The sequence below is a fragment of the Lithobates pipiens genome, unplaced genomic scaffold (assembly GCF_037356315.1).
Source record: "Lithobates pipiens isolate NorthernLeopardFrog02 unplaced genomic scaffold, aLitPip1_a1.2 Scaffold_13, whole genome shotgun sequence".
Lineage (NCBI taxonomy): Eukaryota > Metazoa > Chordata > Amphibia > Anura > Ranidae > Lithobates > Lithobates pipiens.
Genome location: NW_027507718.1, coordinates 150,082,133 through 150,103,883, shown reverse-complemented (window position 1 = coordinate 150,103,883; position 21,751 = coordinate 150,082,133). Strand labels below are relative to the sequence as shown.

The 21,751-nt window shown below is 43.8% G+C and overlaps 1 protein-coding gene across 1 annotated transcript in view; it reads right to left on the bottom strand.

The window, feature by feature from the left end:
- Positions 1-352: 352 nt before the first annotated feature.
- The window catches only part of CACTIN (cactin, spliceosome C complex subunit), a 666,706-nt gene continuing 645,307 nt past the window's right edge, over positions 353-21,751 (bottom strand). The window contains exon 10 of the mRNA XM_077475728.1: positions 353-753. Within this exon, the coding sequence (XP_077331854.1) occupies positions 626-753 (128 nt within the window). The 3' untranslated portion in view covers positions 353-625. The remainder of the gene's footprint in view (positions 754-21,751) is intronic.

Sequence of the window (21,751 nt, the reverse complement as noted above, 5' to 3'; positions counted from 1 at the left end):
CTTTATTTATTCTTTCTCCTGATTTCATGAATATAAAAACATTTTTCGTTAGATCTCCCGAATCATTTTGGATTTTTATCTTTTAATATTTTTTATAAATTTTGTGTTTGCTTTTTTTACTCAAGAGCTCCTTTTTTTTTAATTTTGGTCATATTCGTAATTTTTTTGTGTGTATTTTGTGTGTCAACTTACCACAGCACCATTATTATCTTTTTATTTTATTGTTTTTTTTTAATCTTGAGGAGGTTGTTTGGTGTTGGTGTCCCTTGTTAATTTGACTTTGTATTTTTGAAATGTACCTGCCTACTCACAAATAAACGGTCCTTTTTGAAGTAAAACACATAGGCAAGTATTTCTTTAACCAAAAAAACATTATTAGCTGTCATAAGCAAATAAAGAGGAAGGCAATTCTGGAGAAACTGGTAAATTTGGCGACGCCTTTGGCCCCCAGGGCAGACATCAATTATTTAAATGCAAAATTGGTGGCCTGAGGAGTCCATATATAAGGGAGAACAGTCTGGTCCAGAAGTCCAAGAGATCAGGAACAGCAGATGACATCGATGTCCCCAGGCTGTGGTCATATAACAGCCTGCATCTTCTGTCAGACCAGACTGAACCCAGGCCATCACCCTCTGGTCTTCCTTAGACACTTCCCTCCTCTGCTGTTGTAGTTGTGGCAGGAGGAGGAGGAGGATGGCGATGGTCGACCTCCCGGCTGCCACTTGCCACAGCCTCCTCCCGGCTGAGGTCTTCCTGTGCATAAAAATAGGACACAGTTTTATTTTTGTGTTCATCAATCACACAAATTTCAGCTCATGACCATTGCAAATTGAATGTTAATAAATAGAACAGACTATCATTCTTTTTTTTTTATTCTTTATGTTATAAATTTTACATCATACAAAAAAAGAAAAGCATATAGTTGCACATTCTACAGGATTATACAATTCACTTTCCCATTCCCCCCCCCCCCCCACCTTGCTTCAACCTCTTAAACATATATAATTCACTGCACTTCTGTGTTAAATTATTGAATAATCTCTATTACATATCGCCATGTTTTCTTTAACCACTTGAGATCCGCGCTATAGCTGAATGATGGCTACAGCGCGGATCTCCTTTGCCGGGACTATGTCTATTGACGTCGTCCCGTGCACGAGCGGCCTGCGCGCCCCCTGAGGGGCGCGCGCGGCGCTCTCTGTGATCGGCGAGTCTATGAGACTCGCCTGATCACCGATCCGAGCAAGGGGTCGATCCCGACCCCTTATCACGTGATCAGCTGTCAGCCAATGACAGCTGATCATGTGATACAACGGAGCCGGTAATCGGCTATTATTCCTCCTTGCGCTGACAGCGCGAGGAGAAAAAAAAAGAGCCGATCACCGGCGGCCGTGATCGGGCCAGCCCTACCAGTGCCCACCTGCCCCCTGCTTTGCCACATCAATAAAAAATGTGTCCCCCCTGTCAGTGCCACCCAGCAGTGCCCATAGTGCCACCCAGCAGTGTCCACAGTGCCACCCAGCAGTGCCACCCAGCAGTGCCCACAGTGCCACCCAGCAGTGCCCACAATCTGCCTCAACTAAGGTGATGCACCCCAGTGCCACATATCTGTGCCCATCAGTGTCATCTACCAGTGCCCATCAGTGCCCAGCAGTGCCACCCATCAGTGCCCAGCAGTGCCACCTATCAGAGCCACCTTTCAGTGCCCATCAGTCCCATCTATCAGTGGTACCTATCAGTGCCCCTTAGTGCCACCCATCCGCGCCACCCATCTGTGCCACCCATCCGTGCCATCTTATCTGTGCCCATCTTTGCCCATCAGTGCCTCCTTATCTGTGCCCATCGGTGCCGCCTTATCTGTGCCTATTAGTGCCGCCTTAACTATGCCTATCAGTGCCCACCAGTGCAGCCTATCAGTGCTCACCAATGCAGCCTATCAGTGCCCACCAATGCAGCCTATCAGTGCCCACCAGTGCAGCCTATCAGTGCCCACCAGTGCAGCCTATCAGTGCCGCCTCATCAGCGCACTTCAATGAAGGAGAAAAATGACCTGTTGGCAAAATGTTATAACAAACTATTAAACATGATTTTTTTTTTTGCATCTTTTTTTGTTTGTTTAGCAAAAAATAAAACTCCCAGCTGTAATTAAATACCACCAAAAGAAAGCTCTATTTGTGGGAAAAAAATTATAAAAATTTCATTTGGGTACAGTGTTGTATGCCCGCGCAATTGTCATTCAAAGTGCATCAGCGATGAAAGAAGAAAATTGGTCTGGGACTGAGGGGGGTTTAAGTGCCCAGTAAGCAAGTGGTTAAACTCGTTCCATACCACCCATTTATCCTTCCACTCGAATCCTTCAACCTGTTCCTCAAACTTTTCGTCTAAACTCTCCAGTTTTTATAGAGCGCTTACGCGCAGTATCCAATCCCGAATTTTGGGGCTCTCTATTTCTTGCCATTTTTTCGGAATTAGACTTTTTGCTACATTAAGCAGGATAGGGGTTATAGATGCTTTATATTGTCTTACAGGACTATCTGTTCCATGTCCACATGTCCACGGATCATCCGGAATTTCTTTATGGGTGATTATCTTTATGTAAAACCCCTATCCACATTTTTTTTATAATTGGGCATTCCCACCATATATGGACCATAGTTCCCAGGGCTCCACATCCTCTCCAACGCTCGCAGGACTTATCATTATTATGATCATTATCACTTATCAATTTTGTCTGGAGTCGCATACCATCTTGACAAGCATTTATAATATTTTTGAACCGTCTTGATGTCTTTCGCTGAACTGTGTGTCAAATAAAAATTTTTCTCTAACTTGTGCTTACTACAGCGTGATCCTAATTCATTCTCCCATTTCTTGGTATATGGTGGAGCATCCAAACCCTCTCCCTTCATTATAATTTTATAAATTCGTGAAATATTATTTTTAGATTTTTCCCGCATACGGAGCCTCTCCAGCTGAGTATAATCTTCTCCAGATTGGAGTGGTTGTGGCAATTTGTCGAGAAAATGCTTCAACTGGATGTACCTCCATATATCAATCATCATTAATTCTGTGTCTAGTCGTAGTTCTTGAAATGTGCTTATTTTTCCATTTTTTATTATGTCTCCCAATTATGCATTTTCTTTTTTTTTATCCAGTTTCCCCCCACTGACCTCCTCCCAGGCTCAAAAAACTAATTTTCTTTTAAATTTATCAAAGAGGAATTATACTCCCATTTGTTTTGTGAGTACAACCTATCCCATATTTTAAGTGTAATACACGTTACTTCATGTGTGTTCGATCCTAGTGTCGTGTTGTTTTGAATTCCATAATACGTGACCTAAGTGTATATTGCTCATTGTGTTTTCGATGTTAATACATCTCTTGTCATTTCTCTCTTTTGTCCATTTCAATCACCTGTGAAAGTGCCACTGCATTATAATATTTTTTGAAGTCCGGTGCAGCTAAACCCCCCCTGTTTTTTCTCCCTGCTCAATACTGTAGCTGTGATTCATAGTTTTTTATTGAACCATACAAACGTAGAAATCAAACCTTTTAAAACTTTGAAATATGTTTGTGGAATGGCTATGGGCAACATCTGAAATTTATAGATAATTTTCAGAGTCAATATAATTTTTACTGAATTAATTCGCCCTATCCATGAGAGAGGGCACATTGACATTTTTTTAATTTCCTTCTTGATCTCGTCTAACAAAGGGATATCATTTATTAGGAATATTTTTTTTAAAGTATCAGACAATCTCACTCCTAAATACTTTATATCCCTTCTCCACGGGAAGCAAAATTATTTTGAGAGCCTTGCTTCCTCCAGTTTGTTTATATTTATATTTAAGACCTCAGACTCGCTGAGATTTATTTTGAGATTTGAGATTTCTCTGTATTTTTTTTAACACCTCCAACAGGTTTGGAATCATAATCCTTGGGTTTGAAATAAAGAAGAGCACATCGTCAGCAAATGCTGCCAGTTTGTGCTCCTCCTCACCCACCCTAATACCTTTTATATTAACGCTGTTTCGAATTGAAGCCAATAATGGCTCCAGGGATAGAACAAACAAGAGGGGTGACAACAGGCATCCCTGTCTAGTTCAGTTTTTCATTATGAATGGGGAAGAAGATACTCCATTCACCTTCACCTTTACTGAGGCATAGGGATGATTGTATAATAATTTTATCCATTGAATAATTCGGAGGCCCACCCCCATAACTTCCAAAGTCCTGATCCCCAGTCTACCCTGTCGAACGCTTTTTCAGCATCCATCAACAGGAATAGACTGGGGAACTGACAGAAACCATGAATCAGACTGAGACAGAAGTACAATTAAATCACACTTGTTTATTAATAAAAATAAGAAGGTAAATAGAAAAGCGTAGTCAAGCATAGAGTCCAGTAACCAGATCGGGTAGTCACCCAGTCCAAAGTTCAATAACCACATTGGGTACTCAGCCAGGACAGAAGTTAGGGATCCAAGTAGAGCAACTGCAAGCAGGATAAGGAGCCAGGAGGGATGTCAGCAAGCCAGTCTTGAAACAAACAGCGGTAGATGGTTCCTTGTGATGTGACCACACAAAGGCAGAGGTGAAGTGAGCTGGAAGGCTTTAAGTAGGCAGGTCAGACGAGCATCATCGGGAACAGCTTGTAACTGTGGGGAGAGAAGAGAGCTGGCAATTAGCTGACATCTTAGCGGCCAGACCAGAGAAGGAAGGGCTAAGCCAGCCCTGACAGTACCCCCTCCTCAATGACCCCTCTCCCTCGGAGGGCCACCGGGCTTGAGGGGAAACCATCTATGGAACTCACGGAGGAGGACAGAGGCATGTACGTCAGAGTATGAAACCCAGGAACGTTCCTCCGGACAGTACCCCTTCCAATGCACCAGGTACTGTATGCGCCCACGGAACCTACGGGAGTCAACAATGGATTGTACCTCATACTCCTCATGGTTCTCAACCTGAATAGGATGAGGACGTGGCACGAGGTGGTAAATCGGTTACAGACCAACGGTGACATGAAACACATTTGAGATGCGCATACTATGAGGAAGGTCGTCGGATACGGAAAGGCCCAATAAACCGAGGTGCAAACTTCAGTGAGGGAACACAAAGCCAGAGGTTGCGAGATGACAGCTAGACCCAGTCCCCAACCTGGTAGGAAGGCACAGGCAGGTGACTGCTGTCAGCATGGAATCTGTACCTATCATTAGCAAGACCCAAAGCCTCCTGGACTTGTACCCAAGTGGAACGAATACCATGGAGATGCTACTCTAAAGCGGGAATACTCTGCGGAACAAATGAGTCAGGCAACATGGAAGGTTGGAAACCTTAATTCGCCATAGAGACAATCAGGAGGCAGAATTCAAGGCACTTTTGTGAGCAAAATCTGCCCAAGGTAATAGGTCAGACCAGTTATGATGGTCAGAAATATAGCAATGTAGGAATTGCTCCAAGGACTGATTGGCTCGTTCTGCGGCCCCATTAGACTTGTGGTGATACGCAGAAGAGAACGCAAGATGGATTCCCAACTGTGCACAAAAGGCTCATGAGAACCGGGAGACAAACTGACTGCCCCTGTCCGAGACAATCACCTTGGGTAGTCCATGTAAGCGGGAGATCTCCTGAGCAAAAATGGAAGCCAGTTCCTTAGAGGTGGGCAACTTCTTAAGTGGAATACAATGACACATCTTTGAGAACCTGCCAACCACCATAAGGATAACAGTGTTGCCTTGGGAGTTGGGCAACTCCACAAGGAAATCCATAGACAGGTGAGTCCAGGGCCTCTCTCCATTGGGTATGGGTTGTAGGAGGCCCACTGGAAGGTGTCGTGGAGTCGTACTCTGATCACACACGGGACAGGCAGCTACGAAGGCAGTAACATCAGCCCGTAGACTAGGCCACCAGAATTGTTGAGAAATGGCCCAAATGAGTGGATTCTTCCCAGGATGGCCAGCTGCCTTGGGAGAATGGTAAGTCTGGAGCACAGCAGTATGGAGACTCTCTGGGACAAAGCAGCAGTCACAAGGTTTATCAGGAGGAGCATGGACCTAAGCAGCAAAAATTTTGTCACCCAAAGGAGAAGTAAGACTGGTGTGAACCGTAGCCAAAATACTATCAGGAGGAATCATAGGAACCGGAACCGACTCCGACTTGGAAGTGGAGGAAAATTGTCGTGACAAGGCATCAGCCCTTACATTCTTAGTACCGGGTAAAAATGAGACAATGTAATTAAATCTCGACAAGAAAAGAGCCCATCACGCCCTTTTGGGAGAGAGTCACTTTGCCTCAGACAAGAATTTAAGATTCTTATGGTCAGTAAGAATAAGAACAAGCAAAGTGGTACCTTCAAGGAGATGTCTCCATTCTTTCATGGCTAAAATGATCGCCAACAGCTCTCTGTCACCAATCTCATAATTGCACTCAGCAGGTGAAAATTTCTTGGAAAAATAGCCACACGGATGCAAAGCGCTCTCAGAGTTAGGACGTTGAGACAGAAGGGCGCCAACTCGAGTCTCAGAAGCCTCAACTTCTAGGATAAAAGGCAACGTAGGATCAGGATGTGCCAACACAGGAGCCGAAACAAAGGCAGCCTTGAGTGTCTCAAAGGCCTTAATGGACTCCGGAGACCGACTCTGTGGGTTACTGTCCTTTCTGGTCATATCAGTCAGAGGCTTGACCAGAGAGCAGAATTTACAAATAAACTTCCGATAGTAGTTGGCAAAGCCCAGGAAACGCTACAGAGGACGTAAACCCACGGGTCAAGGCCACTGTAGAACTGCCGAAAGTTTCCCTGGGTCCATCTAAAAAAAAAACAGCAGTGGAAATGACATTCGCCGCTCTTCTTTTTCACAAAGAAGAAACCAGCACCAGCAGGAGACGAGGATTTGCAGATGAATCCTCAAGAAAGTGCGTCAGCAACATACTCCTCCATGGCCTTATCCTCCAAGACCGACAAAGGGTAAACCCGGCCACGAGGAGGTATGGCACCAGGTTTAAGGTCAATTGCGCAATCATAAGACCGGTGTGGAGGCAAACTACCCGCTTGACCTTTATCAAAGACATAGCCAAAATCACGGGACTCCTCCGGGAGGGAGGGGAGTGAAGAGGTGCACAGGACCTTCAATACCTTCAGAAAGCGAGTCTCACTGCATTGTGGTGACCAGGAGAGAACCTCAGCATGGAGCCAATCAAACGAAGGGTTGTGCCTCTGTAACCAAGGATAACCAACAACCAGCGGAAACCTGGGTGAGGAAATAACTTGGAATTGGATTATCTCATGGTGAAGAGCCCCTACGGCCATGGACAATGGAATCGTCTCATGAGTCACATGGGCAGGTCTCAATGGCAAGTGGAGTGTCACGCAGCTGCAGCCGAATCGAGTGCTGCAAAACAAATGCGGTATCAATGAACAGGCCTGCAGCCCCAGAGTCGATTAGAACCTGTATCTTGATGGATGACTCAGCCCAAGAAAGGGTGACCAAAACCAGGGGCTTATCCTTCTGGATAACTGGGGATGAAACAACGCCACCTAAGGTCTGTCCATGACAGGACCTCAAGGTTCGGGCGTTGCCTGGACGGGTAGGACAAGACCTCAAAAAGTGACCTGCCTGGCCACAATAAAGGCACAATCTCTCCCTCCTCCTAAAGGCTCTCTCATCCGCAGAGAGACGCGTGAAGCCCAGGTGCATGGGTTTATCTTCACTGACCAACCCGGTACCAGGAGGCATGGGAGGTGAGGAAGGGATGGGTGGGACTACAAAGCTCGGAGGAAAATGTACAGGAGGCTTCCGCAAGCGCTCCTTAAGAGAACGTCTTTCTCTGAGTCTGGAGTCAATGAGGATGGCAAACGAGATCAAGCTCTCCAGCTCAGTAGGTATATCTCGGGCTGCTATCTCATCCTTGATGGAATCCGATAGACCATGAGAAAAAGCAGCCACGAGGGCCTCATTGTTCCAAGCAACCTCTGCTGCCAGAGTACGGAATTCAATAGCGTAGTCGGCAACAGTTCTTGTACTCTGTTTGATGGACATGAGGCACTTTGCAGCAGAAGCGGAGCATGCGGGAACATCAAAATCCCTTTTAAAGGAGGCCACAAACTGAGGGTAACTGAAGACAACAGTTTTTTGCGGGTCCCATAGAGGGTTAGCCCAGGCCAAGGCTCTCTCAGAAAGCAAAGATATCAGAAAACCTACTTTGCTTCTGTCCATGGGAAACGCCTGGGGCAGCATTTTGAAGTATATCTCAACCTGATTGCTAGACCCTCTGCATTGAACTGGATTGCCCCCAAATCGCTGGGGAAGCGGAGCAGAACCAGACATACCTCTTATAGAGGTAATACTCGAGGCGGGTGCCTGCACAGAGACTGGCGCAGCAGGGACAGCCTGCGACTCAGTTTGTACCGGAGCAGCCACCATGGGGGATTCTAGGTGAGCCGTGCGATTCAGGAGCATTTGTAACGCCACGGCAAACTGATCCATGCGGCGATCTTGCTCATCCAATCTGGAAAAAATATTACCAACAAGTGGATTGACTGTATCTTCTTCTTCATGGCCTTTGCGTACTGACAGAAACCATGAATCAGACTGAGACAGAAGTACAATTAAATCACACTTGTTTATTAATAAAAATAAGAAGGTAAATAGAAAAGCGTAGTCAAGCATAGCCAGAGTCCAGTAACCAGATCGGGTAGTCAGCCAGTCCAAAGTTCAATAACCAGGGTACTAAGCCAGGCCAGAAGTCAGGGATCCAGCAACTGCAAGCAGGATAAGGAGCTAGGAGGGATGTCAGCAAGCCAGTCTTGAAACAAACAGCAGGAGATGGTTCCTTCTGGTATGACCACGCGAAGGCAGAGGTGAAGTGAGTTGGAAGGCTTTAAGTAGGCAGGTCAGACGAACATCATCGGAAACAGCTGGTAACTGTGGGGAGAGAAGAGAGCTGGCAATTAGCCGACAGCTGAGCAGCCAGACCAGAGAAGGAAGGGCTAAGCCAACCCTGATAGGAACCCACTTGTTTTAATAGCCTGGAGGTGTAGCAAAGCTCGAACACCATTGTCCCTCCCTTCTCTGCCGTGTATAAAACCGAACTGGTCCGGATGCACCAGGTCGGTCATCTTCTTCTTCAGTCTTTTCGCCAATACCTTTGCAATATGCCTATAACTAGAACAGAGCGTACTGTCCTTACCCTCTTTTAATACGACCGTAATTGATGCAGACAATGCTTCCCTACCCATTTCACATTCCATATCTAATCTGTTCCAATATTGGCACAGCTTTGGAACTAATATCTCTTTATACTTTTCAAAATAGAACGTCGTAAAGCCATCCGGTCCCGGGCTTTTGCCCGGGAGAGAGCCTTTTAATGCATTATAGATGCACTATAGATTTCTTCCTCTGTAATAGGTCTGTCCATAATGGATCTATCACTCTCAGACAGCGAGGGTAGTGTACTGTTATTCAGGAATTCATTAATTTTCTCCTCTTCCTCTTGTTCCTGCTGCCCCTTCTGTCTAACTGCATATAAGGTTTCATAATAATTCCTGAACTCCTTCACAATCTCTTTGGTTGTATTTACCAGTTCACCAGACTTGTTTTGAATTTTTTTCGATAAAATGTATTTCTTTTTTCTTTTTCACATCCTAGCTAGATGTTTACTAGATTTATTTCCCCATTGATGCCTATCGCTTGCTATTCTATTAAATATGCTTCTTGAATCTTGCTCCCTGATGTCCTTGAGTTACTCTCTCTTGTCTACCGGAGATTAATTAATCTCCCTGTCTTTCTCAATACAGATGGGAATCCTCATCCTCTGGATGTGAAGTCCGTCATCTCCACCTACCTGGAAGTTACCAGTCCATTTAGAAAGACAGAGAACCTTCTGGTCATTCCACATGGCGCCAAGAAGGGCCAGGCGGCCTCCTCAAGAAGGATAGCTTCTTGGTTTATTAAAGCTATCAAGAAAGCATATCTAATCCAGCATCTTCCAATACCAGAAAGTCTGAAAGCGCACTCAACGAGGGCGGTAGCGGCTTCTTGGGCAGCGTACTGTAGAGTATCCCCAGAGACTATATGCAAGGCAGCAACTTGGACTTCAAAAAACACATTCATGTCGCACTACAGAATAGACCCGGCTCAATTAACTACGGTTGAGTTCGGGAGATCAATCATTCAAACTAATTCATCCATACCTTGTACCTGAGTAAATAAAAACTTCTAAAAGCACCCACCCATGTAGCGAGTTATTTCCCAATGTGTGTGCTGCCATGATGCGTCAGGAAAACTGAAAATTGTATACTCACCTTTCCGTAATTTTCCTTTCCTGACGCATCCCATGGAAGCACACAGAAGCCCGCCGCTCTAAGGTGATAGTTACTGAGAATGCAACGGTGGACTCCTCTTCAAATCTTATAGCTAACCAGTCCTATCAGGTTGTGGAGGCGGAGTCACAACCCAATGTGTGTGCTGCCATGGGATGCGTCAGGAAAAGAAAATTACGGAAAGGTGAGTATACAATTTTCCGTTATCCTCTCTCCCATTCTACCCTTCACAAAAAGGTAACGGCCCTCAGGGTCTGTCAGCCTGTCTAACAACGTAAATTTTATTTTTTTTTACAAACCCAATTGCCACCCCATTAGCCCCCCTCTTAGGAGAATCACCATAATACCAGTTCGGAAAGTCCTCAGAATATATTTTAATATTTGTCTCCTGGGTTAGATGTGTCTCCTGCAAGAACACTACCTCTGCTTGGTATTGCAGGAGTTCTTTTAGTATCTTATATATTTTAACCGGAGACATTATATGTCAAAAAATGTATTTCCATATTCTCTATTATTCAAGAATGGAACTGAACAGTGATCTTAGGTTCTGCCTTTGGGTCGTATATTTTACTCGTTTCTGCAAGGTGAATCCCCCCTCTCCTCCCCTCCCCACACCCACACCCTCCCCACCTCCCCCTTCCGTATTCCGACCCCCTGTGTACAGTTGGGTGTCCAATCTGATCCCATCCTGTACACCTCCTTACTAGGGTGGTGCTCTGACCATGTCAACCCGTGTCCGGGCCTCCTCCCCCCTGCATTGAGCTGGGAGGGGGGAGAAGGGACCGGAGTGGGCGTGCAAAGGATCCACCTGGGCCCTCTATGAACCTTTAGCCTCTCAGCCCCCCCAGCTGCATAACTCTCCCCCCACCTCCCCCTCGAGTTCCCTACATACTTCAGTAAATAATTGTCTTTGAATTAAAAAAGTTAAAAAAAAGAAAAAAGAAAAAGAAAAATTTGCCTATAATCCCATACACCATCTAATATTTTTTTCCAATTATCAAGGAATGTTAGGGACTGGGATAGCCAAAGATTTACAAAAGTCTTGGAGATCTTCCAGGAACTTCAAACAGACTGTTCTTCCTTCTTTATATACTATCAATGAGGCAGGGAAACCCCAGCTATATTTTATATTTGCCGTCCTCAGTTGTTCTAACAAGGGTTTCAGCTTGCGTCTCCACATCGAAGTCCCTGCAGATAGGTCAGAAAAAACTTGAAGATCAGTTCTCTCATATTTCAGTGGGGGCAATCCTCTAAGTTTACTCCATATCTTGGCTTTGTCCTCATATGAATGAAACAATAATGACATCTCGGGGTATTTCCTCTCTCAGGCCTGGGGGCTTCCTGATCCTATGAACTCGATCAATTTTTAGGTCATCCCTGTTCAGGTAGGACTCTAATCCTGAGGTTTTGATGTCTACTTAGATTTTCCTGGTCTTTCAACTTATATGCTATATCTTGGTGGTTAGTTTGCAATGTTTTCATTTGAGTTTTAAGTTCTAATATTTCTTTGGCCTGTTTTCCTGTTAGTTCTTCTGCTTCTTCCAATGCGCTCAATAAGTGGCCCATATCCATCCTTACATTTGTTATATCTGTTTTAATAGAATTTTCTAGTTTAGCAAACATTTCCAACATCTCCATTTTCATTGGCATTTGCCCCATTGCCCTTTGCTCTACTGTCTCGCTTGGGTCCTGAACACCCTCCAGATCAATTTCAACTCTGGAATTATCAGCCTGTCCCGCTTTTTGTTTCTCCAACTCTTTCTTCTTCTCTTTTGTCCCCTGTTGCTTTTTTTCCACTCCTGGACTTTTTGAGCTGACGTCTTTAACCACTTCAATACAGGGCTTTTATACACCTTCCTTACCAGACCAATTTTTAGCTTTCAGCGCTCTCACATTTTGAATGAAATTACTCAGTCATGCTACATTCCACCCAAACCAAATTTGTATCATTTTTTTCTCACAAATAGAGCTTTCTTTTAGTGGTATTTAATCACCTCTGAGTTTTTTATTTTTTGAAATATAAGCGAAAAAACGAGAAATTTTTGAAAAAAACCTTTTTTTTAGTTTCTATTGTAAAATTTTGCAAATAAAACATTTTTCTTCCTAAATTTGGGCCAAAATGTATACTGCTACTTATCTTTAGTAAAAATAACCCAAATAAGTAAGTGTATATTATTTGTTCTCTGTGAAAGTTATAGCGACTAAAAGCTATGGTGCAAATCATTGAAAAATTATCACATCTGATCACACCTGATGCACTGAAGGCCTCATTTCTTGAGACCCTAACAAGCCTGGAAAGTACAAACACCCCCCAAATTACCCCTTTTTGGAAAACAGACATTCCAAGGTATTTAGTAAGAGGCATGGTGAGTTTTGGGAAGTTGTAATTTTTTCCCACAATTCTTGGGAACATTTTTTTTTTTTTTGCACAAAATTGTCATAATAACAAGTTATTTCTCTTACACAGCATATGCATACTTGCAATGACAACCCAAAATACATTCTGCTACTCCTCTTGAGTATAGTGATACCACATGTGTGAGACTTTTACACAGCCTAGCCACATACAGAGGTCTAACATCCAAGTAGCACCGTCAGGCATTCTACGAGCATAAATTGCACATCTCATTTGATGACAACCTATCACATTTTTGAAGGCCCTGGAGCACCAGGTCAATGGAAATGCCCACAAAATGACCCCATTTTGGAAAGCTAACACCCCAACGTATAATCTATGAGGCATAATGAGTCTTTTGAATGGTTCATTTTTTTCAAGAAGTTTTTAGAATCTGTGGAAAAAAATTAAAACGCATTTTTTTTTATATAAAGTTGTCCATTTATAAGATATTTATAACACATAGCATGTATACTGCAAAAATGACACCCCAAAATACATTCTGCTACTCCTCCTGAGTATGGCGATACCACATGTGTGAGACTTGTACACAGCCTGGCCACATACAGAGGCTGAACATCCAAGTAGCACCGTCAGGTGTTCTAGGAGCATAAATTACACACATAAATTCCTGCCAACCTATCAAATTGTTGAAGGCCCTTCATATTTCTAACACATAGCATGTACTGTACGTATCAATTACAAACCAAAATACATTCTGCTGAGCAAAGGGTAAAGAAAAGATTACCTGTGGTTTAGTAGTGCAGTGGTCCACAGAGGAGAGCATCGGTCCAGGCAGCAGACAGGATCATGGACAGCGACAGCAAATCAGGCAGCAGGCAGGAATAGTCAGTACAGGTAGAGATGTTGTCAGCACAGCCAATGCATTGGTCCAGATAGCAGGCAGGGATGTGGTCAGCAGAAGCAAAAGGATCAAAGGATCATCCATGCAGCAGGCAGGAATAGTACATGCAGCAGGCAGAGGTATGGTCAGCACAACCAGAGTATTTGTCCAGGGAGCAGGCAGGACCATCAAGCTTAGGGCATCGGTGAGGAAAGAATGGGGACAGGGGTAGAGGCTTCTCCGACCCAAATCGCTTTGAAGCCTCCGGACAACCAGACCCTGTTCTGGGAACATAAAAAAACAAAAACTGGTTTTCTGAACTCCAAACACTATTCTGGAGCCCCTCACATGTGAGACCCCTATGTAACAGGCTAAAAGTCAATCCAAGGGGCAGGCAAAAACATGGTCAACAGGCCGAGGTCAGTGCAGGTAAAAGGCAGAAATAGACGGTAGGCAGAGGCATAGTCGATACAGTCCAGGGTCAGTTCACTTGAAAGGCAGAAACATGGCGGATAAACAATGCAGACGGTAGGCAGAGGCATAGTCGAGAAACAGGCCAGAGTCAGTTCACATGGAAGACAATGATACGGTTGGTTGAGGCAGGGAAATATTCATGACGGAAACTGAAAACAGGGAAATGGCAGTATTAGAAATAGGGGATAATAGTTTTCCAGCGTATGATATCATCTGAAGCATTTTCTGATGCAAAGGCCAGGTTGGGAGGGACAGTCGGGACAATGGAAGCTGGTATCTTTCCTTATTCCTCTTTTGGCGCACACCCGACATTTTTTTTGGCGTCGTCTTCCGGATTCTGATGGTGGAATGTGGTCTGGAAAATGACGCTCATGTAGTCTGCTGCCAGAATCTGAGCGAATGCTTTCAGGGGGGAATCTTGTTGGTAGATCAGGGAAGTGACAATGTCTTCAATATAGTTTATGAAGGTGGTGGGTGTTTCTGTTGACGTTTGGTAGATGATAAAAGAATTTAAAAGGGCCAAATGAAAAAAGTAAATTGCGATTTTTTTTTGTACCAAAAAAAGGGATTTTCTTGTTGAAAGATAGGGCTGCATCATCTGGTCATTTAAATCCCCCCCCCCCCCCCCATGAATTTATTATACTAGCTGATACAGGAAGGCTTGCAAACGGGACTGCGTCTTCTGTGAAGTTCCACCGAGGTGTGATCGTGGATGGTGGACATCATGTACATGTCTTTACTATCCCTCCACTTCACAGCCAATACTTCCTCATTCCTCAAGTTTGCCGATTCCCCCCTTTGAATGGATGTGGTGACAAGACACTGTGGGAAGCCCTTTCGGTTTTTCCTTGTTGTACCACAGGCCAAAGTTTTTTTTTTTTAGGTACAGGTGGCGGAGAAGGGGCAAACTAGTGTAATAGTTATCCATATATATATATATATATATATATATATATATATATATATATATATATATATATATATATATATGATAACCCTTTTGGGGGAGTGGGAATGCCAACTCCCAAACTATTTTTCCACTTATTCCCATGTAGGATGGACACTCAGAGGGCTGGAGCTGGGAATCTTTACCTTCGTACACGAGGAATGAGAGTACACATAACCGGTGGCGCTTTCGCAGAGCTTGTTCAGCTTTAAGCCATACATTGATCTATATAGTGCTTGATTCCCAGCCGGCCTGTGAAATGCACCAGGAATTCGTCCACACATATATTTTTGTCAGGGACATAAAGTTCGGAAAACTTATTGGAAAAAAATTTAATTAGGGGGCGAATTTTATACAGTTTGTCAAAGTTTGGGTGATTTTGGGGGGGGGGTTGGGGGGGCACTGTGAGTTGTCACTAAAATGCAGGAAGCGCATTATAAGTTCGTATCAGGACCTGGACATGAATGAGGAGAAAACTGGCATATGATGGATGGGTTTGGTCGACCAATACTTATGAGTTTCTATTTTTCTGCAAGTACCATGTTTAGCGTTAGGCCTAAAAACAATTTAAGCTCTGCCGCTGTTAGGGGTCGCCATTCAAAAGGGCGGGCATAGCTGGAGCTGGGGTTGTTTGCAATAAATTGTTGTGCAAAAAGGTTGGTTTGGCCAACGATGCCTTGAACCAATTCGTCGGGGAAAAATAAATGTAAAAAATAAATTTGGGAAAAATCCGCAGTATTGACCTGCACACCTGGCTGTGCTGTAAAAGGGGGGATCGTGGCTGACCCTGTGGAAGAAGGCAGCCACAATGGGTTTGCCAAGCCTTCTGGAAGCTGGGTTTGGGCCCTAATTCTTTGGCGTGCACTGGGCCTTTCCTCCTGGGGTCTAGCAGTGCTTGTACCGGGCCTCTACTCCTGGGGTCTACCACTGTTGGCACTGCTGGTAGCTGCCTGGTGCTCAGACCGTCTTCTTTTAGGACGGACTGCTTCCTCCTCTAATTCCGATCCTGATGTCCTGTCTTCAGGGGGCTCATATTCCGAAACAGAATCGGAACCAGAACTGAGCGGTGAGAGCTCCCCGTTGCTCTCATCGGTCAGGCTGAGTATTAGGTATGCCTCTTCTGGGGTGTACACCTTTCTGGACATAGTAGCTGTAGGTTCTCTGGTGGCAGGTGGCGGGTACTCTGGTGGCAGGTGGTGAGGTGGTGGGTACTCTGGTGGCAGGTACTCTGGTGGCAGGTGGTGAGATGGCGGGTACTCTGGTGGCAGGTACTCCTGTGACAGGTACTCCGGTGGCAGGTACTCTGGGGGCAGGTACTCCTGGTGATAGGTACTCTTTATTTAGGGGGGGCAATCTGGGCACAGTAAGGCAAATACTGGGGTACAGTAGTGGTAACTCACTGTTAGCTGATCTCCTCCTCACACTGGATCGGTGTGTGAAGAGGAGAACCCAGCAACAGGAGTTACACACCTTTTGTTTACATTTAGTGACAGGCTGTCATTGGACACAGCCAGTCACTAAATAGCCAATTTCATTGGCTTTTTACACTGATACACTTTATACTCAGCCCGATCACTACTGATCTCCTGCGCTGTGCGCTGTGCATGCCGCTTCCAGATGTTGTGATGCAGCGCCGGCTTGTGACAGATCCGGTAAAACTGCTCCGCCACTCACTGCCACAACTTCAATACCCCCATCGGGGAACGGCTGTGTCCCTAGGGACACACCAGATCCCCGCTCTGCAGACCGCCAGGGGCCCGCAGTAGCAGCGGAAAGCCGAAGACGTCATATGGTGGCCACCCAGGATGGGAGATACCATCTGTGGCCGTCGTTTGACTATGGTTGGGTATTGAAGTGGTTAAGGTATTTCTGAATTGTACTTGTATTTAGACTTTCTTTTGGCGTTTTAGGTTCCGTTGTTCTCTGGGATCGCCCTCTCATATTTGTTTAGGATATTTCTTCCCCAGGTGATTCTAAACTTTTGCACGCCCTTACTCCTCTTCCTATTACTCTTTCCCAATTCTAATTGAGAGGGGACACCCCTTACCTTACCTGCAAAACTAAAGCAAAAACTTTATAAACAGCCGTGAACAGAAAAATTATTTTGAAGAAAAAAAAAGAAAAAGGAAAAAAAGGATGGGAGAGAGAAAAAAAAATAAAAAAAAATTCAGGGACCACAGGAACCACAGTTCCAGAACTTTGATCGTTCAGGGGCCTCTGGTCACTCCCTCTTTTTTATTTATCCCTTCCCCCCTCCTCCCCCATCTCTGTTACAAAATCTGATATAAGTCCATGGATCACAGTATTTCATGGTATATCACGACATATCCGGTGCTTTACTCTGCTCTTCTTATATACTGGAGTTTTCATTGCTTCCGGAGCTATGTTTTTTTCAGATATAAATCCTGTAATACTCCCACTATGGGCATCAAACTTTTTAACTTTCACAGTCCCAAAGTAAGATACGCAACAAACAGTTCAAAGATCAATACAAATATTTTGGTGCTCTCCTCTGTAATCTTCAATAGACTGAGATCCTGAGTCAGTAATGAAAAAGGTGAAGGGTGAAGAAGACATTAATAAATGAATAAAAGAACACAGTGTAAGCAGATTTTTTTTTGTCAACCAGCTTTGCCACCTGCTTCTCTCACTGCTTGTCTCAACTTCCCTCTGAATGTCTTTCCATCCATTCAGTTTCATTTCTCAAATGGTCTTACAAACTTCCAAGAGCATCTAGAGCCCTTTTAACCCCTCCAGGCTGATTTTTCTCTTCCTGTATCCACTGAATGAAAAAAAAATTGATGGATGCTTCATCATCTTCTTCCCCTTATCATCCCAAATTGCTCTAGTCAGTCCTTCGAAGTAATGTAGAGTGGTGTTACATGAATTTCAGTGCCAGAGACATCCTGGTTCACTTGTTGCTCTGCTTACACTTTCCACCAGAGAGTGCCTGCTGCGCTCCCAGCTGCTGTTATCAGAATACAGTGGCCTGAGATCAGGAGGAGAAGGCAATAGGAGAGGGTAGGGGAAGATATTGTGGATGAGTATAGTGAACACCTCCGAAGAACAGACTATCATTCTGACCCCAGCATTTTTCATTCTTGTCCCAATCATTTTTGGTCACTACTGTTTAGTGATATGTAAAACACTTTGTTAAATCAGAACTTACTGATCAATAATAACTTCAAGTTAACATCATTAAATGTACAACAAGAAATATGTTGAACAATGCTATACCTTACTCAAACTGGGCTCCTCCACATGTTGCTGCCTGGAAGGCCCAGCTTGAACATCGGAAGCCTCAGCTGGGGGGGGAAGGAAGCCTTGAAGGAAGACTGTAGAGTGCTGGCCTGGGTTCCCTCTGGTCTGCCAGAAAATTCAGCCTGTCATAGTACAACAGCCTGGGGACATAAATGTCATCTGCATCTCCTGATCTCAGGGAATCCTGGACCTTCCTGCGCACCCTCAGTTATGTACTCCTCAGGCCACCAATTTTGGCCTTCACATAGGTGATGTCTGCCATGCGGACCATGGTCTTCCCCAAAGCAAGCAGTTTGTCCAGCGCTGCCTTCCTCTTCCTTAGGTCCTTAAAAAGGGGTGGTTCACCTGCCACAGGCAGGGCAGCTCCCTGAGAATATCAATGAATATGGCTAGAAAATCTGAGTCATTGAAGGGATCCATATTCTCTGCAAGACACAACACAAGACAAACCCTAATGGCAGGCTAAACTATTCTAATCTTGTTCCAATATAAGCCTCAATCTAGAAGGAGTATAGGCCAGTGATGTACCAAGTTAAAATTGTACCTTCGTTCGAACGATTGGCGCTTCCGTTACTTCTTCCTCCTCTCACAGATCGTACGTACAACGCACTAGTGTTACGCTTTATATACAGTGCGCATGCGTGAAGCTCCGCCCGCCCCTGATGTTCTTTCTAGTCTATTCCCCGTCCCCTGCTCTTTCGGCACAGTGGGAAGCAGCAGGTGCATGCTAATTATTCCAGTAAAAAGGAGGACGACGAAAGCCCGAAGCCAGAAACGTCCCAATCCTGGAGGAGAAGATTTAAGGCCTCAAATATGTCCTTTGTAGAGATGTTGGACATATTGAAGAGGGATGACTATGAAGGAAAGAATGGACCTTACCCAAACCCAAATGTCAGGCCAAGATCATGACTAAAGTTGTGCAGAGTCTGCAGATGGATTTTGGGGTACGGCAATCCAAGGATCAACTGAGGAAACTCTGGTCAGACCTGAAACTGAGGGAGCACGATCAGTACAGAAGGATCAAGCGAGTAAGCAGTTGTCGTGTGTTCATATTATTATTTCTTGCATACTGCTCCATGTGCTTTTATTTAGTGATGTACAGTTTGAACCCATGAACATGAAAGTGGCCATTTTAATCGTTCGTAGTAAACATTGTTCATTCGCCCACTTCAAAGACAATGTTTTTGAAAGTTGCAGTTAACTACATTTCTTCATGCCTATTTCTAGTCAAAGGAAGTTTGTTGTTTAGAGGAGTTTGTAACTAGAATGAAATGCAAACTTGATTCAGTGTAAAGGAGAGGACACTCAGTAGCTGTTTACACATCTGGACTCAGAAGCACTAGTGTGGGACACCAGAACACCATTTTTATTAGGGTGTCCCACACGTGTGCTCCAGTGGATACTATAGATGTGTCTCCCTCTGTCAAACTTGCACAAAACAGGTAAGTATTCCAGCTTTAGAATGTGTAAAAAATAATGTTTTCAGCTTTGAACTCTACCAAAAAAGACAATTGTACGACACTTCCAAGCAATGTTTCACATTCCTATCTCTGCCCTCAAATATCTGTGTGCTAAAAGTATTCCTTTTTTACATTCTCATAGGGGAGAGAAGACTCGGGACAGCTGAGGACACCAGGGACCCCACACCTCCCAAAGAAGGGGAAATCCAAAAACCAGAAGCAGAGGAGGAGGAGGAAGGAAAGGTTGTTGAAATTGGCACCACAACAGGTGAGTGTCTGAGACCACAGCTTCAGGTAATAGATGTATGGCTGCATTTTTATAATACATGGTGTGTTTTTTGGTTTATTTTTAGGTGATGTGGATTAAGAGTACCTGTCACCCCCTATTACTGTCACAAGGGATGTGTACATTCCTTGTGACAGTAATAAAAGTGATTTAAAAAAAAAAAAAAACAATTTATTAATTTTAAAATAAAATAAATAAGAAAAAAAATGTAAATCCCCCCCTTGGCTGCAAGCTCGCGCAGCAAAGAAACCGCATACGGAAGTCGCGTCCGCATATGTAAAAGGTGTTCAAATCACACATGTGAGGTATCGCCGTGATCGTCAGAGCGAGAGCAATAATTCTAGCACTAGACCTTCTCTGTAACTCTAACCTGGTAACTGGAAAAAAAATTTAAGCTTTGCCTATGGAGATTTTTATGTACCGTAGTTTGTCGTCATTCCACGAGTGCGTGCAATTATAAAGCATGACATGTTTGGTATTTATTTACTTGGCGTAACATCATATTTCACATTATACGAAAAAATTGGGCTAACTTTACTGTTTTGTTTTTTTTTTTAATTCATGAAAGTGTCCCTTTTCCCAAAAAGTTGCGTTTAAAACACCACTGCACAAATACCGTGTGACATAAAATATTGCAACAATTGCCATTTTATTATCTAGATTCTCTGCTAAAAATATATATACTGGTATATGATGTTTGGGGGTTCTAAGTAATTTTCTAGAAAAAAAATACGGATTTTAACTTGTAAACGCCAAATGTCAAAAATAGGCTTACTCATGAAAGGGTTAAAAACAGGAAACAGAGGGGAGTGGTAAGACTATCACAATTATATGTAATGGAGTAGCTGAAGAATTTTTATTAGTACTTACAGTTAAGACACGCATTGACAACACAATTTAAAGAAAGGAGATCAGAATGTAGCAGAGCCCCCTTGCTGAGAATGTTGGTAGATACCATTTCCTTAAAAGGGTTGACTTTGAAATTTTATAAAAAAATATCCATCTTAAATATTGGAAAAGGTCCTTCAGCTCTATAGCAGGGTAAATTAGGAGGAAGATGTGGGTGAGATAACAGACACCCAATGAGATGGTATAGTAACCCCAATAGACTTGTCCCTCAGCAGCCCAGAAACTTACACAACTTTATGTTATTTATAGAGCATATAACAGGCCAAAAAGATTATCTCAGTTTGGGAGATGTCCAGATACATCCTGCCCCAGGGTTTAGGGCTACAACTGGGGATTTGATCCATATGCTCTGGAGGTTTCCCAAACTATGCAGATATTGGAAAGGGGTGTTGAGTAAAATAAATTCAGTATTTGAATTAGATCTACGGCTGGACCCAATATTGTGTATACTGGGATATATGGAGCAAAATGTAAGATCAGCAGCTACACAAATCACAGATCTGAGATGCCTATATCAGGCTAGGAAGGGGATTACTTGGAAGTGGATAAAGCCCAGGCCACCCTCTGTAATAGATTGTCTGAGAATGTTTAAGAATACAGGGAAAAATTTGCTTATATACGAAGGGGAGGCAAAATGAAATTTGATAAGCTATGGAAAGCATGGATTGATGCTTCAGGACTGGTACCTGAACTTGAAAACATATAGAAAGTTTGTGATTGTACTATATTAATTTTGACTGAGAAATAGGGAGGAGGGGGTGAGTGAGACACTAGGGGAGGAAGTGGGAGGGAAGTGGAATTTCTACGTATGTATTTATTGAAATGGATTTTGTTGTTTTTGTATAAAAAATTTGCATA